Here is a 17,002-nt window from a genome sequence, read left to right on the forward strand (position 1 = left end):
GTCAACCCCAGGGACGTCCTGGTTTCCGGTTTGGGTGTGGCCGCCAGGAAGAGGATCGGCCTTGCGGCAGGTGGGTGTAGTGAAAGGCTCTGCTGCGACTGAGGATTCTGCAGTTCTAAATGAGCTGAAACACTGAAGTTATGAGGTAACCTTGGCTCTGTAGCAAGGCACAGAGGTTCCAGTAGCTAGCGAAGTGATAGCTTTAAAAGATTGAAAGTTTGTAGTAAGTAGTTCCAGATTTTCAGGATTTCTGGAATTCCATTTTAAGACGTTATACTTTTAACAAATAATTTTGGGCTTCTGCTACAAGCCAGGCACGTTAACTGATTTAATGGAGTCGTGATTTTAAGAGCAATGAATGACATTGTCATCCAGTTTGCCTCCACTTTATGAGTGAGGGAAAGGAAATTGCAGACGGCATGAGTGACTTGGTCAAGGTCACAGGCTGTCAAGATAAAGTACTCGAACACATGTCTAAGTACTTCTAATCCTTTTTCATTTGGTTCCCCTTTCACCTTTCTTAGAAAACAAGAATTAGTAGGACTCAGCATTAGGTAGGATTTGTCTTTCATTGTAAATAAACGGAATATTTGAAGAAGTAGCTAGAGGATTTTAAAAGTTAACATATACTTTGGCTTTATATCATTTTCTGTGATGTATGATACTTTTACTTAATTAGAATTTCTTCCTCTCTAGTGTGGACGGAGGATCCAGGCAAAACTGCATTATCCTTTGTGCCTCTTTAGTCTCATTTCAAAATTTAACATTTCCAAATACCTGGAACTTCATACTACTGACCTATGGCATCATTCAAGTTTCTTAATCCAGTTGTGTACCTTTTCTACACAATCATTAAAAGGAACTTGGTCTACCTCTCATTCTTTCAAGGTTCTACTCTAGTAACTAAGTTCAGTACTATGTTTATGGTAAATTGTTATACAGAAAAAGAAAATGAATAGCCTGAATTTCATGTGCAATCCACATTTCTTTACATTTTAATATCCCTTAAGTTGGAATGTTGGAAGTCAAATAGCTATGTCCTGGTTAAGGAGATTATAGGGAATGCATTACACTGCTTTCTGGCTCTCCTGAAAACAATGGGCTAGTATCTAGTTAATGTGTATTTAGGGGTTGGGTCCTGCCTGTGCTCAAGAATTCCTTAGACAATGTTAGCTATGGAATATCTTGTTGTGTTCTCCATCTGTTTTCAGCATCTGCTCTTTTGTAGTCTTGGGAATGCCTTGTATTTTTTGTTTTTGTTTTTGTTTTGCATGCTTTCTATATGTTCTAACTGGCAGGTAGCCACTGACATATTGCACAATGTTTTCTTTATAATGTATGCCTAATAAATACAGGAGCTTGAGAGCAGCTTGGGGAGTCTTTCCTTAGCCTCCCTCTCACCTCTCTTGAATTGCTTGGCGTCTTGAGTAAACGTTTCTGCCACCCTTGGCATTGCTGGACAAAGCCAGAAGCTGAACCCACAGTGGAATGTAATTTTTCCTTTTTCATCAATACAGAAAATAATGGTAAATTTGAGATCATCTTAGATATGGCAAAATACAGTGTGAATTGTTTCAAATATATAGCAAATACCCCTGTTTAACAGAATTTAATATATTGTTACATTTGCAAAATAGGAGAAAACTGGAAAATCACTAGACTTTTGACATTGAAACTTTTTTGCCAAAAGAAAGTGGAACAATATATTTAGGATGCTCAAGGGTAAAATATGGACTAAAGATTTTATATCCAGCAAAAGCAACTGTCACGTACAAAGTGTGTAAACTAATATCAACACTTGATATTGTATCAATATTTGATGAGACTATCGTTGTCATGAACGCTTCCCGAAGAATTACTAGAGAATGAGCATCAGACAACCAAAATGAGTAGGGAAACATCAACCTAAGGATTGGCTCATGTTCTTTACAGGAAATCATAATCTGTTATATGCCTTAGCTTTTGTGTTCCTTCTAGTTTATTCTTTTTTTCTTTTATAATGTTGATATAATATTACTGACTATATTCATTATGATGTACTGTTCATCTCTGTGACATATTTATTTTATAACTGGAAGTTTGTACCTCTTAATTCCCTTCACCCATTCTATGCATCCCACTTACCCCACTTCCTGTTTTTTCTTTATTATTAATTCTCCTGAGGTCTGGCACCCCATTTGTGAGTTTTTCTCCATTTTTGTTGAGGTAATTGACAAAATTGTAAGATACTTAAAGTGTACAATGTGATGATTTGATATTAATAAAAATTGTGAACGGATGCCTGCCATGGAGTTGAGTTTTTCTAATTCTGAATCATATTGTTCTTTCCTACTTTGTATCTTTTTTGTTTAGTTAGCTCAAAAATAGTAACTTACAGGGGCACCTGCAGGTCATGATCTCAAGATCACAATCCCAGGGTTGTGAGATGGAGCACCATAGGGGCTCTGTGCTGGGCATGGAACCTGCTTGGGGTATTCTCCCTCTCCCTCACCTCCCCCTCAAAAAAATTAAAAATAGTAACTTACAAGTTCTGATCTATTTTTGTGGTACATCTTTCAGATATGTTTTCATTATATATAATGATGATGTTATGCTCCTTATTCTCTTTTTTTTTTTTTTTTTTTTTTTTCTTTTCAATGTCTTTCATCTATTTTTGGGACAGAGAGAGACAGAGCATGAACGGGGGAAGGGCAGAGAGAAAGGGAGACACAGAATCGGAAACAGGCTCCAGGCTCCGAGCCATCAGCCCAGAGCCCGACGCGGGGCTCGAACTCACGGACCGCGAGATCTCCTTATTCTCTTTTTAAATAATAGTTTTATATAGTATTTGAACTTGATACTTTTTTGTTGTTGATTTTTTTTTTAATTTTTTTTTTAACGTTTATTTATTTTTGAGACAGAGAGAGACAGAGCATGAACGGGGGAGGGTCAGAGAGAGGGAGACACAGAATCTGAAACAGGCTCCAGGCTCTGAGCTGTCAGCACAGAGCCCGACGCGGGGCTTGAACTCACGGACCGCGAGATCATGACCTGAGCCGAAGTCGGCCGCTCAACCGACTGAACCACCCAGGCGCCCCTGTTGTTGGTTTTTATGTGAAATTATTATCCTGAACTTTTAGTATGAGGCAGGCTTCCTCGTCCAAGAAGCCTAAATCCATCAGTAAAAAAAAAAAAAAAAAAAAAAAAACCGTGTATTTCAAGAAAGTCAGTTTTCTGGTTCATTGCAAGGAAGGAGTCCACATTCCAGAACTATGGGATGACTCACCAAACAAAGGAGAATATATATTTATTATAGGAATTTGGGGAAGTGTGGAGTTTAGGAGAAATTAAAGAAGTGTTTTGTAGGCTCAAAAGAAAGTGAGGCTGTTTGTAAAGGTGTCTAAATTAGGTCTGGACTCCATCATAGACTCCAGGTGCTATTTTCTTGAAAATTGCAGCTAACATAGATGTGTCATGTATCCACATAACTGTTTTCTGAGGTTCTGTCCTAGGGTTGAAAGTAGAGCATGCTTCTCTGTTAAGTGATTTAGATCATCACCAAGAGTAGGATATTTTAATCTTAATGAATTGATTTCAAAGAACAAGGTTTTTGACACTCTGATTTTAGAGAAAAGGATTCTTTGTGAGTAAAAAATGTGGCAGTTAACTAAAGTTGGAAATTTTTGTGACACTTTGCAGCATGTTTTTGAGAAAAATATTATCTTCTGTTAATTTTACAGCTTACTTTATCTGTGTCTATTATCTATATCTGATGAATGGCAAGGCAGGTTTTTACTTTCTTAGTCCAAGTTTATCTTTTCTTTCTCACAGCTTTCAGTAAAACTTTTCTAACTTCAAAGAGCTCTCTTTTCTGTGAAATGTTAAAAAAAAATATGGTGGTTTCAGTTCTGTGATTTCCTGGCTCACTTCCCTTCTCAACTTTGATCTGTCAAAGTCCCACTGTCTCTTTCCTTTATTTCTGTTCTTCATGTGGCACATATATATTCATATATGTATGTATGAATGCATAGTTATGTTCCAAAGGTGTAGCACAATAATTTTATTTTAAATATTTATTTTGGTGTAATATTAGAAATTTAAAATTAGAAAAGTTGCAAAGGTAAGACAGAGAATTTTTGTGTACACTTTACTCAGCTTCCCCTAAAGATAACATCCTCCATAACCGTGATACATTTGTCAAAGAAATTAGTATTGGTACAATACTATTATATAACTATATACTTTATTTTGATTTCACCAGTTTTTCACAAATGTGACTTTTTTTCAGTTCTGGATCCAATCCATGATACAACAATGCATTTAAAAGCTCCCCATCTTGATTATTATATAGGTGTACATTGTAATGAATATCTTCCTGAAAACTTAATGCCAATTGGCTTTCTGTAAATCAAATAGTTCACATCATAAATGGTAAAGATAACATCTGTGTTGTGTTTTATAATTACAGAGCTTATTTACATGCACTTTTTCACCTTATGGTCCTAAGTTATTGAATATTAGCAAAGGAAAGATACTTAATAGTCATATACATGCACAGCCTTATAGTTTTTCCAAGGATGACTCAAAATGGTTAAATGTCTTGAATCAATTCACATCATTGGAGGTGAAGGGTCAAGACTAGAACCTAATTTTATTTCTCATTTAGTATTTCCCTAATATATTATGCCAAGATTCCCAAAATTGGAACAGTTGTTTCATGATTATCAGAAAGAATAGGAAGTACTCAGTCCCCGGGTCAGGTCTCCATGAACATAGTTGGAAAGCAGCCAACCTCCTGAATTCTGAGGCAAGCTTCTTTGCCCAAAGGTGTTGCAGTAACATTTGAACTGGCTCGAAGGTAACTATATAGAAGAACCCAGAGGAATTCCTTTGTGAAGGAAATAAGCCTTTTCAAAATGTGAATAATTATTCTCTTAAATGCTCTATGAGTTAGGATATGTGCATATCAGATTTTCCTGAAATATTTTAAAAATACTGCCTACAGAGCAGTAGACAAATCATAGATTAACAGCTGAAATATAATTTTGCAAGACTCTTTTCTTGTTTGATTTAACTACTTATGCAATAGTGACTGGAAATAAAATGTAATAAGTGATGCTCCTAAGTTTAACCTTCTGCTATTATTGATAGAAAACAGATGACAAACCTAAAAATCCCTAAGTGGGGCTCCACATCCTCGTGGCTTTCTAGACAATATACTGTAAACACATCAGGTTCCTCCCAAATTGGAGGATAAAGGCACCTCCATAAAAAGCCCTTTTGTGAAAGAAGACATTCAGAGCCCTATTCCAGGATCCAAATTCAACCACAGTGACTGTTCACCATCAGACACAGTTGCTTCCTGAACTATGTTGTCACATTTATACCTTTTCTTCTTGACTGAAACAATGTCAGATCCTCCTCCTTCTCATCTTTGACTTGTTTTCTCATCTTTGATTTGATAGCTAGAAACTTTAGCCCTGCAGCTATCAAACTTCACACACATCAGAATTACCTGACTTGCCAGTTAAGGCACAGATTGTTGGACCCCACAATTTCTGCTTCGGTATGCCTGGGCAGGGCCTGAGAATTTACATTTCTAACAAGTTCCCTGATGATATGTGTGCTGCCAGACCTATGACCACATTTTGCACTGCTCTACCCTGCTTCCTCTAACTCCTGCTTTCCACATGTGTGTGTAGGCAAACACACACACACACACACACACACACACACACACACACACACACACACCCTTACATGGTAGGGAAGATAGACAAACCAAGAATCCCTAGTTCTGAGTCCATATATATATTAGGTAGAAGAGAAGGAACACAAAATGAAACTGAGAAAGAACAGTAAGATAGGAAGAAAACCAGGGAGGCATGGTTTCAGAGGACTAAGAAGAGTGTCTCAGCTAGGAAGTTAATAGGTGTAGGATTTCATCACTGTCCACTTCCACTCAAGATGCTGGGCTTTCTCCTCAAGTTCTTAAAAAATTACCCCTTTTCCCTTTCAGGGGAATTAAAAATGTACTAGACTGATGAAAAGTGGAATTTCCACACAGAATGGTTATTCAGATGGGGGCTCAGCACTGCTTTAGTACAGTGACTGTTTTCTTTTTTTATTATGATGATTATTATTTTTTAATTTACATCCAAGTTAGTTAGCATACAGTGCAGTAATGATTTCAGGAGTAGAATCCAATGATTCATCCTCTACATATAACACCCAGTGTTCATCCCAACAAGTATCCTCCTTAATGCTCCTTGCCTGTTTAGCACATCCCCCCTACCCACAACCCCAGCCAGTGCCCTCACTTTTCTCTATACTTAAGAGTCTTTTATGTTTTGACCCCTCTCTGCTTTTACATATTTTTTTCTTCCCTTCCCTTATGTTCATCAGTTTTGTATCTTAAATTCCACATATAAGTGAAATCATATGATATTTGTCTTTCTCTGACTGACTTATTTTGTTTAGCATAATACCCTTTAGTTTCATCCACGTTGTTGCAGATGTCAAGATTTCATTCTTTTTGATTGCCGAGTAATACTCCATTGTGTGTGTGTGTGTGTGTGTGTGTATATATATATATATATATACACACACCACATCTTCTTTATCCATTCATCTGAAAATGAATATTTGGGCTCTTTCCATATCTTGGCTATTGTCAATAGTACTGCTATAAACATTGGGGTGCATGTGCCCCTTCAAAACAGCACACCTGCATCCTTTGGTTAAATACCTAGTAGTGCAATTTCTGGGTCATAGGGTAGTTCTGTTTTTAATTTTTTTCAGGAACCTCAGTACTGTTTTCCAGAGTGGCTGTGCCAGTCAGCATTACCATCTTCAGTGCAAAAGGGATCCTCTTTCTCTGCATTCTTGCCAGCATCTGTCATTGCCTGAGTTGTTAATTTTAGCCATTCTGACTGGTGTGAGGTGGTATTTTATTGTGGTTTTGATTTGTATTTCCCTGATGGTGAGGATGTCGAGCATTTCTTCATGTGTCTGTTAGCCATCTGGATGTCTTCTTTGGAAAAGTGTCTATTCATGTCTTTCGCCCATTTCTTCACTGGATTATTTGTTTTTTGGTTGTTGAGTTTGATAAGTTCTTTATAGATTTTGGATACTAACCCTTTATCTGATAGGTCGTTTGCAAATATCTTTTTCCATTCTGTCAGTTGCCTTTTAGTTTTGCTGATTATTTCCTTTGCTGTGCAGAAGATTTTTATCTTGTTGAGGTCACAATAGTTCATTATTGCTTTTGTTTCTCTTGCCTCTGAAGACATGTTGAGTAAGAGGTTGCTGTGGCTGAGGTCAAAGAGGTTTTTGCCTGCTTTCTCCTCAAGGATTTTGATGGCTTCCTGCCTTACGTTAAGGTCTTTCATCCATTTTGAGTTTATTTTTGTATGGTGTAAGAAAATGGTCCAGGTTCATTCTTCTGCATGTTGCTATCCAGTTTTCCCAACACGATTTGCTGAAGAGACTGTCTTTATTCCACTGGATATTCTTTCCTGCTTTGTCGAAGATTAGTTGGCCATACGTATGTGGGTCCATTTCTGGGTTCTCTATTATGTTCCATTGATCTGAGTGTCTGTTTTTGTGCCAGTATCCTACTGTCTTGATGATTACAGCTTTGTAATACATCTTCAAGTCCAGGATTGTGATGCCTCCAGCTTTGGTTTTCTTTTTCAGGATTGCTTTGGCTATTCGAGGTCTTTTCTGGTTCCATACAAATTTTAGGATTATTTGTTCTAGCTCTGTGAAGAATGCTGGTGTTATTTTGATAGGGAGTGCATTAAATATGTAGACTGCTTTGGTAGTATTGATATTTTAGCACTATTTGTTCTTCCAATCCATGAGCATAGAATATTTTTCCATTTTTTTGTGTCTAACTTCTTTCATAAGCTTTCTGTAGTTTTCAGTGTATAGATTTTTCACCTCTTTGGTTAGGTTTAGTCCTAAGTATTTTTGGTTTTTGGTGCAATTATAATGGGATGGATTCCTTGATTTCTCTTTCTGCTGCTTCATTATTGGTGTATAGGAATGCAACTGATTTCTGTGCATTGATTTTAGATCCTGTGACTAGGATAAATTCATGGATCTGTTCTAGCAGTTTTTTGGTGGAATCTTTTGGGTTTTCCATATAGAGTGTCTTGTCATCCATGAAGAGTGAGTTTGACTTCCTCCTTGCCGATTTGGATGCCTTCTATTCCTTTGTGCTGTCTGATTGCTGATGCTGGGAATTCCAATACTATGTTGAGTAACAGTGGCAAGAGTGGACATCACAATTGTGTTCCTGACTTTAGGGGGGAATCTCACAGTTTTTTCCCATTGAGGATGATATTAGCAGTGGGTCTTTCATTTATGGCTTTTATGATCTTGAGGTATGATCCTTCTATCTCTACTTTCCCGAGGTTTTTTTTATCAAGAAAGGATGCTGTATTTTGTCAAATGTTTTCTCTGCATCTATTGAGAGGATCATGTAGTTCTTGTCCTTTCTTTTATTATCACATTGATTGATTTGTGGATATTGAACCAGCCCTGCATCTAAGGTATAAATCCCAGTTGATCATGGTGAATAACTTTAAAAAAAATTTTTTTAACATTTTTATTTATTTTTGAGAGACAGAGAGAGGCAGAGCATGAGTGGGGGAGGGGCAGAGAGAGAGGGAGACACAGAACCCGAAACAGGCTCCAGGCTCTGCACGGTCAGCACAGAGCCTGACATGGAACTCAAAGCCACCAACCACAAGATTATGACCTGAGCTGAAATCAGACACTTACCTGACTGAGCCGCCCAGGCTCCCCATAGTGAATAATTCTTTTAATGTATTGTTGCCTCCAGTTGGCTAGTATCTTGTTGAGAATTTTTGAATCCATGTTCATAGGGAAATTAGTCTGTAGTTTTCCTTTTTAGTGTGGTCCTTGTCTGGTATTGGAATCAAGATAATGCTGGCTTCATAGAATAAGTTTGGAAGTTTTCCTTCCATTTCTATTTTTTGGAACATCTTTAAAAGAATAGGTGTTAACTCTTCTTTAAATGTTTGGTAGAATTCCCCTGAAAAGCTATCCAGCCCTGGACTCTTGTTTGTTGGGAGATTTTTGATTACTAATTCAATTTCTTTACTAATTATGGGTCTGTTCAAATTTTCTATTTCTTCCTGTTTCAATTTGGTAGTTTATATGTTTCTGGGAATTTGTCCATTTCTTCCAGATTGCACGATTTGTTGGCATATAATTGCTCATAATATCTCTTATTATTGTTTGTATTTCTGCAGTGTTGATTGTGATCTCTCCCTTTCATTCTTGATTTTATTTATTTGGGTTCTTTCTTTTTTCTTTCTGATCAAACTGGCGAGGGGCTTATCAATTTTGTTAATTCTTTCAAAGAACCAGCTCCTGGTTTCGTTGATGTGTTCTAGTGTTTTTTTGATTTCGCTAGCATTGATTTCTGCTCTAATCTTTATAATTTCCCATCTTCTGCTGGTTTTATCTTCCCTTCCTCATCTCTTCTAAAATCTTTATTTTAAAATCTAGATTGTCTTATAGAAGCATGGCTACCCCAGCTTTCTTTTGGCTACCATTAGCATGATAGATGGTTCTCCATCCCCTTACTTTCAATCTGAGGATGTCTTTGGGTCTCAAATGGGTCTCTTGTAAATAGCATATAGATTGATCTTGGGTTTTTTTGTTTCGTTTTGTTTTGTTTTTAATCCAATCTGATACCCTATGTCTTTTGATTGAGCATTTAGTCCATTGACATTTAGAGTGAGTACTGGATGATATATTGTGTTGCCTGTAGAGTTGGAGTTCCTTGCAGTCTTCTCTGGCCCTTCCTAGTCTTTGTTGCTTTTGGTATTTTTTGCTTTTTTTTTTTTTTTTTTTTTCATCTTATCTCCCCTCAGAAAGTCCCCCTTAAAATTTCTTGCAGGGATTTTTCAGTGGTCATGAACTCCTTTAGTTTTTGTTTGTCTGGGAAGCTCTTTATCTCTCCTATTTTGAATGACAGCGTTACTGGATAAAGAATTTTTGGCTGCATGTTTTTCTGATTCAGCATGTTGAATATATCCTGCCACTCCTTTCTGGCCTGCCAAGTTTCTGTGAATAGGTCTCCTGCAAACCTGATCTGTGTTCCTTATAGGTTAAGGAATTTGCTGCTCTCATAAGTCTTTCCTTATCCGTGTATTTTGTGAATTTGACTATGATATGCCTTGTTGATGGTCAGTTTTTGTTGAATCTAATGGGAGTTCTCTGTGCTTCTTGGATTTTGATGTATGTGTCTTTCCCCAGGTTAGGAAAGTTTTACACTATGATTTGCTTACATAAACCTTCTACCCCTTTTCTCTCTCTTCATTTCTGGGACCCCTAGGATTTAGATATTATTCCTTTTTAGTGAGTCACTAAGTTCTATAATTCTTATATCATGGTATTTTGCCTTAGATTCCCTCTTTTTTTCTGATTCATTTTTCTTGTAAGTTTGTCCTCTATATCACTGATTCACTACTCTGTTTCATCCATTCTTGCTGCACTGGTATCCATTCAAGGTTGCCTCTCAGTTATAGCACTTTTAATTTCTTCCTGACTAGATTTTACTTCTTTTATCTCTGCAGAAAGGGAATCTGTGCTTTTTTCAACCTAGTCCAGACATCTTGCTTATATCTGTTCCTGTTCTTTCTCTTGGGGTGAATTCCTTCATTCAGGGATTATGGTAAATCACAACACAAAACTGGCATCAGGTTTCACTGCACCCTAGCGTCTTTGTTCCAATACCAGCAAACATGAATATGTGCTCGGACCTTTGCCTGTGATGTGGCTGTACTGCCTCTACCAAATGCTTCTCTAGCAGGGGAACTGCTTCTTCCTATGTGGCCTGTGGACCCCTCGATGTTGCTGCCTGTTCCTGGGGATTCACCCTTCCCACTGTAGCACACCAGGTATTAAGCTGTGGACTCAATACTGATTGCTCTCTCCTCTTTATAGCGTCCAAATGGTATTGAAACCCTCTCCTTTCTCCATTTTCCCTTTCTTCACTTGTGGGTGTTTCCACTCTTTCCCTTTCTCTTCAGCTACTTTCAGGGGGAATGTTTTTCCTGTACTCTCCCCCCTTTCTGTGACCTCTCTCCATAAAAACAGCTCCCTACCCTCTGTGGCTTCTCTCTCCCCCAGTTCACCTCTCTGTGCCATGTACCTGTCGAGTTCACTTGTGGTTCAAGTTGTACAGACTGTTGTGTTAATCCTCAGATCAGTTTTCTAGGTGTGCAAAATGGTTGGTGCCAATCTAGTTGCATTTCAGGAATGAGCGAAGCAGAGAACTTCCATGCTGCTCTGCCATCTTGGCCCCTCCAGTGACAGTTTTCATGAATGATCAAGGGATGATGTGCAGCTATCAGAAAATGAAAGGACATCACTTGATAATGATAAGAAAAATGGGGGTGCCTGGGAGGCTCAATCGGTTGAGTGTTTGACTTTGGCTGCAGTCATGATCGCATGGTTTGTGCATTTGAGCCTTGTGTTGGGCTCTGTGCTGACAGCTCGAAGCCTAGAGTCTGCTTCAGATTCTCTGTCTCCCTCTCTCTTTGCCCCTCTCCAATTCTGTCTCTCTCTCTCTTTCTCAAAAATAAATAAATATTAGAAAAATGATAAAAACATCCAGGGCCTGAGGAGGGAACAGAATAAGTAAGGAATTTGGAGCTAAGTTTTATTAGCTTTTTGGGAAATATGCTTCAGATTGCCACATACTTAGCTATTAATTTATTTGACAATTATTTTCTGGATCTGAAGTATTTTCTGAATTTGAAAAATTTCTGAAAATTTCTTACCCAATGAAATGAATTATAAAAACAGACAAATAAAAAACAGGACCAAGAGTTACCAAGAAAGTAAATAATTGGGCGGAAGCCACCCTGTACTTCTATTGAAGATTCCAACTAGTAGAGTTTAAAATGTTTGGATTTAGATTGTGAAAAACAATAAAAGCTGTTCTTTCTCCTTAGGGCTACAGTTACTAGGCAATTACTATGCTCCAATAGCTGTATTTAGTCTTTAATGCTTTGTATTAAATTATGTGATTTAAATTTTATTGTATACATAATTTCAGTTTTATTTTACTAGTGGAATTTACTGCTGTTTTCTGACCTCCACATTTCCCTTCTGCTCTCAGGAGAGAGACAGGAGATAGAGAGGCAGAGAGAGAATGAACTTCATTCTTTATTTTTGTTATCAGGTAGCTAAACATTCAGAGAAATGAGCCCTGCTTCCCTAAAATGAAACATACCCTTAAGGTGTTTAAGGTAATCCCCCTCTCCTTTGCTCATGGTTGGGTTAGAACTGGTCATGTGTTACAGTTCTAGCCAATTTAAACAAATTTTTTTTAATGTTTATTCATTTTTGAAAGACAGAGAGAGATAGAGCACAAGCAGGGGTGGAGCGGAGAGAGAGGGGGACACAGAATCTGAAGCAGGCTCCAGGTTCTGAGCTGTCAGCACAGAGCCTGACACCGGGCTCGAACTCATGAACCACGAGATCATGACCTGAGCCGGAGTCAGACATTCAACTGACTAAGCCACCCAGGTGCACTACAGTTCTAGCCAATTTAACAAGAAGTTGCTGAAAGTTCTGGGAAGGAAAGATGCTTGATGAGAAGCCATGCTTTCTTTCTGACTTGGAGGCTTAGAATGGTGACAACTAACTTCTAATCATGAAAGTAAAGCCTAGTGGAAGCAGAGAAAATAACTCAAAGCTCTGAATTCACCACTTCTACATGCTTACCTATGAACATCCTGTAATATGAGATGAAAACATGTCACTTCTGGTCTGACGTTTCTTATTACAGCAGAAAGCATTCTGACTGAAATAGTGATATATAAAATTCATACAAACACACATATAACATTTATGATTTTTCTTCTCATTGCAAAGTCTATCTATGTTCATTTGGGAAGTTTGGAATTATAGGAATTCACGAGAAAGATGATTTAAAAAAAATCACTCAGGGATAAATATATCAATACATATATTCTTCTATTGTTTCTACACATGCATTCTACACATTCTACACATGCATCAGTAGAGAGCCTAATGTGGGGCTCAAACTCACAAACCATGAGATCATGACCTGAGCTGGAGTCAGATGCTTTAACCAACTGAGCCACCCAGGTGCCTCTAAATAAATTAATTTTAATTAGAGATTAAAGTCAACCTTACTCTTTTATTTAGTTTCCTATGGACACAATTTATACTAAGTAGACAAGCTCAAGAAATTGGTTCAACATTTGAAAGTAGGCTAAAGGTAAAATAGATGAAATTCTAAATGTATTTTAACTGAGATAATATAATTGTGGTACCCACTCCTCTTCCAGTATTTTTTTTTCTTTCTTAGCTGTTATAGTTCTGTTTCTTAGGCTGAAATTGAATTAGTGCAGTCTTTTTTTTTTTCAATTCATTGTTATTCATTTATGTCATTTCTTTAGTAAATTGAATTGCAAGAGGAAACCCAAATTGTAGCCAGGAGGAGACAACCAACATAGAATCTTAATTATCTGATATAGTGGATTCATTCTACAGAATATATCCTCTTTTCTTTTTTTTTTTTTTTTACAAGGACTCCTCATCTCTTATGATGATTGGAGATAGAGTAAATAACTAAAATATCAAATGTTGAATATTCTCTGTTGAATGGTATGTCTTTAATTTAAAGCCCCATTTACCTTTTATAGCTATACATTTTGTTTTAATGTTTGTTTATTTTTGAGCGAAAGAGTGCAAGCGTGGGAGGTGAGATAGAGAGGGAGACATGAAATCAGAAGCAGTCTCCAGGCTCTGAGCTGTCAGCACAGAGCCTGACACAGGGCTCGAACCCATGGACTGTGAGATCATGACCTGAGCCAAAGTTGGACACTTACCTGACTGAGCCACCCAAGTGCTCAGTGGGCTATAAATTTTAATTTAAATCCATATTCATATTATAATTTATGGGCCACAATATTTGTATAATTTACTTCCTTCTGCAAAGTTTTTCATTACATATTGAGCCTTGAGAGATTTCTAAGTCTCAAATGGTAAGTAACCAAATTGAAACAATCCAGTTCAATATTAACATTACTATGTATGCATATAAACAAATGAATATGTTCTGAGACACTTTTATCATAATAAATTTCCTTATACAAAATCAATGAGGAATTCTTAATCTTTTTTGTCACATGAGCTCCTTTGGCTGTCTGGTTTGGCCTAGATAGCCCTTTCAGGATAATGTTTTTAAATTCATAAAATAATATAAACAGAAATAAAAGCAGTTGTATTGAAATACGGTTCTGTGCATGGACCATAGGTTAAAGACCCCTGCACCAAATTTTGAATAGCCCTTTACCTAATGTATCAGAAAATGCCTGAGAACATATCTAAATAGAACAGTTTCTTAAACATCTAAGAGCAAAGCTAACATGTGTGTTCATTAAACACATGTCTAATAAAGCCCTTAAATTATATTGTGTATACATGTGTTGTTTTTGCCTTTAAATCTGGAAGTAAGAATTGTTATCAATTTAGGAATAAGTATATTATAAAAGATTAAAGGAGAAGATTGGTTTTATTGTAACTTACAGATATTATTGTGTCATCTAGTAGAACCATAAAATCTTGGTGTCAATATACATGCCTTAAAAGTTAACCTTGAGTATTTTAGCATGTTACAAATTTTGAGCCTTGCCCGATTCAACTGTAGAGTTGGTACATGGATTGATTAATTAAAGGTATGGGCTTAGTAAAAAAGAAGATATGAATGAAAGAGTAGAAGGAAGGAGGTCAATGGTAACAAACAGGATAAGTTGAAGTGGAATTAGAAAATAATGTGTGATTGGACACACACACACACACACACACACAACTGCACTGAAAAGTATGTGTGAGCAGAAGAGCAAAATAAGTAAAGACTGTCATTAGTCTAATTAGTAATTTACTTTCCACAATTTCATGTGCACTGGAAATTTTGAAATTACATTTCATCTCTGAGTGGCACTAAATATCTCATATGAATGTAATGGTATTTTACCTATTTTTTTTAAAGTTTATTTATTTTGAGAGAGAGAGAGCGCGCGCGCGCTCACATGACCAGGGGAGATTAAGAGAGAGAGGGAAAGAATCCCAAATAGGCTCTGCACTGTTAGTGGGGAGCCTGATGCGGGGCTTCATCCTACAAACCAGGAAATAATGACCTGAGCCGAGATCAAGAGTTGAGTGCTTAACCAACTGAGCCACCCAGGTGCCCCTATTTTACCTATTTTTAAAAAAGAAATTAAATCGTACCTGAATTACTTTAAAGTCCCTTATAAGCTTTTCTCATAATGTATATTAGAGTCTCATAATTTTTATCCTTTTCCTTCTTTAATGGAACATAGAAATAGGCCTGAATAAAAAGAGGTATTGTGCCCACATATTTTGAAAATGATACCACTTAATGTGAATATCAGTAGGTGTTAGTTACACATTTACGGAGTTTTTCTTTATCTGTTTTCAATACTTTGTTGGCTCCGTTGACTTGTATATATTGAAACTGTAATTTTCAGTGTTCCTCTGATGTATCAAATATCTTTTCACTTATGCATTTGATTATTTTTCTTAGTGACTTGTGGATTATAGATTCAGTAAAATCGGAAGATAGAAAAAAATCTCCTATTAAAACAGAGGGCGTATTATGTATAAGATGTGATCAGTATAGGTCTCTTCTTGATTGTATTTAAAAACAGTGTTATATTAGTACAATTACCACAAACTCCACTGATTATGCAGCCTAGAGGAATGTTCTAACCCCTGTCCAAATATGAATCCTTCTACACTTGCCGTTTCTATGAAGCCACTTCATGCTGTCTCAAGACTGGGATGAAGGAGAGCTACTTGTAAGTCTTGTCAGATGGTTGGAATGGATGGTGGGTTGGTTGCTGAATAATTCAAACTTCAGATGTTTTTGGAATCAAAGAAAAAATTAGATCCATTGCACTTTTTTTTTTTAACCAGAGGAGGGAAGATTGATCTTATGGGCAGGGGAAATACTCTGTCTGTGCTTTGCATATTATTGTAGTATAAGATATAATTGCTGCTAAGCCCTTGGAATAAAACTCTCAAAGGCATGCCTAGGTTAAGACTGTGCTGTGGTTTCTGAGCCTTACTTTTTGGAATCTATTTGCCTTAGGCCATGGCTCTTTTAAAAATTTACACATTATTAGACAGGGAGAAAATGATAAGAAATCTATATAACATAGGAGTTCAGAAAGGGCAGAAATTAGTTCAGTTTATGATTATGAGGTAATATTTTTCTTGAATTTTCTTTTTCTTTGTATTTTTTTCTTTATATTTGAATTTCTGACAATGTGATGTCTAAAAGAATAAGAATGTTAACATTAAACTCTGCTTTGTTTTTATATAAAAACGCTGCAACCTTTGTGTTTATTATTCTCATTTGATGAAATTCACTACCATGCTCTTCTTCACGACTTCCTGCGTATTCTACCAATTACAGAGAGAAATATCCATATATAAGTGGATCAAAGCATGGATTTAAAAGAGCAAAAAGAAAGAAGAAGTGATTTACTGGATCTGACACCCTATTTAACATTTCAGGATCAAACCAGTACCAAATTCCTAGGACATAGTAGGGAGTCCAGCAGACAGTAAATGAAGTGGCAAATGCAACTGTCATCTTTAGGGTCCTCAGCCGAGCTCTTGGTATATTGTTCTTAGATTGATTCAGTTGTAATTCTGTGAGATAGAGAAAAAAGTAGGTGTTTAAAGACCAGTTTTATTATAAAACCAAAATGGACAAAAAAGGAAGAGAGAATCACTAATTCAAACTAATTACTGGAATAAGAACACATTTCCAATATTTTTAATAACGGTAATTTGTTTGAAAAGGATGTTAATGTTTCAGGTTTTCCACTGTTATGTCACATAATGAATAGAAAAGATTAAAGATGACAGTGCTCTTAAAAATAAGTTTCCATCAGGGGCACCTGGGTGGCTCAGC

General features: G+C 36.7%; 1 protein-coding gene and 1 long non-coding RNA gene across 3 annotated transcripts in view; one reads left to right on the forward strand and one right to left on the reverse strand.

The window, feature by feature from the left end:
* The window catches only part of LOC144616176 (uncharacterized), a 19,464-nt gene continuing 2,462 nt past the window's right edge, over window positions 1-17,002 (forward strand). Inside the window, exon 1 of the long non-coding RNA XR_013555267.1 lies at window positions 1-145. This is a non-coding gene — a long non-coding RNA (uncharacterized LOC144616176). The remainder of the gene's footprint in view (window positions 146-17,002) is intronic.
* GNRHR (gonadotropin releasing hormone receptor) overlaps window positions 16,244-17,002 on the reverse strand; it is a 21,648-nt gene continuing 20,889 nt past the window's right edge. The window contains exon 3 of one of the 2 annotated variants that reach the window (XM_078446059.2): window positions 16,244-16,737. In XM_078446059.2, the coding sequence (XP_078302185.1) occupies window positions 16,493-16,737 (245 nt within the window). In that variant the 3' untranslated portion in view covers window positions 16,244-16,492. The remainder of the gene's footprint in view (window positions 16,738-17,002) is intronic. The other variant, XM_078446060.1, reaches the window with a different exon arrangement.

This window comes from Panthera onca, chromosome B1, assembly GCF_046562875.1.
Source record: "Panthera onca isolate mPanOnc1 chromosome B1, mPanOnc1 haplotype 2, whole genome shotgun sequence".
NCBI lineage: Eukaryota > Metazoa > Chordata > Mammalia > Carnivora > Felidae > Panthera > Panthera onca.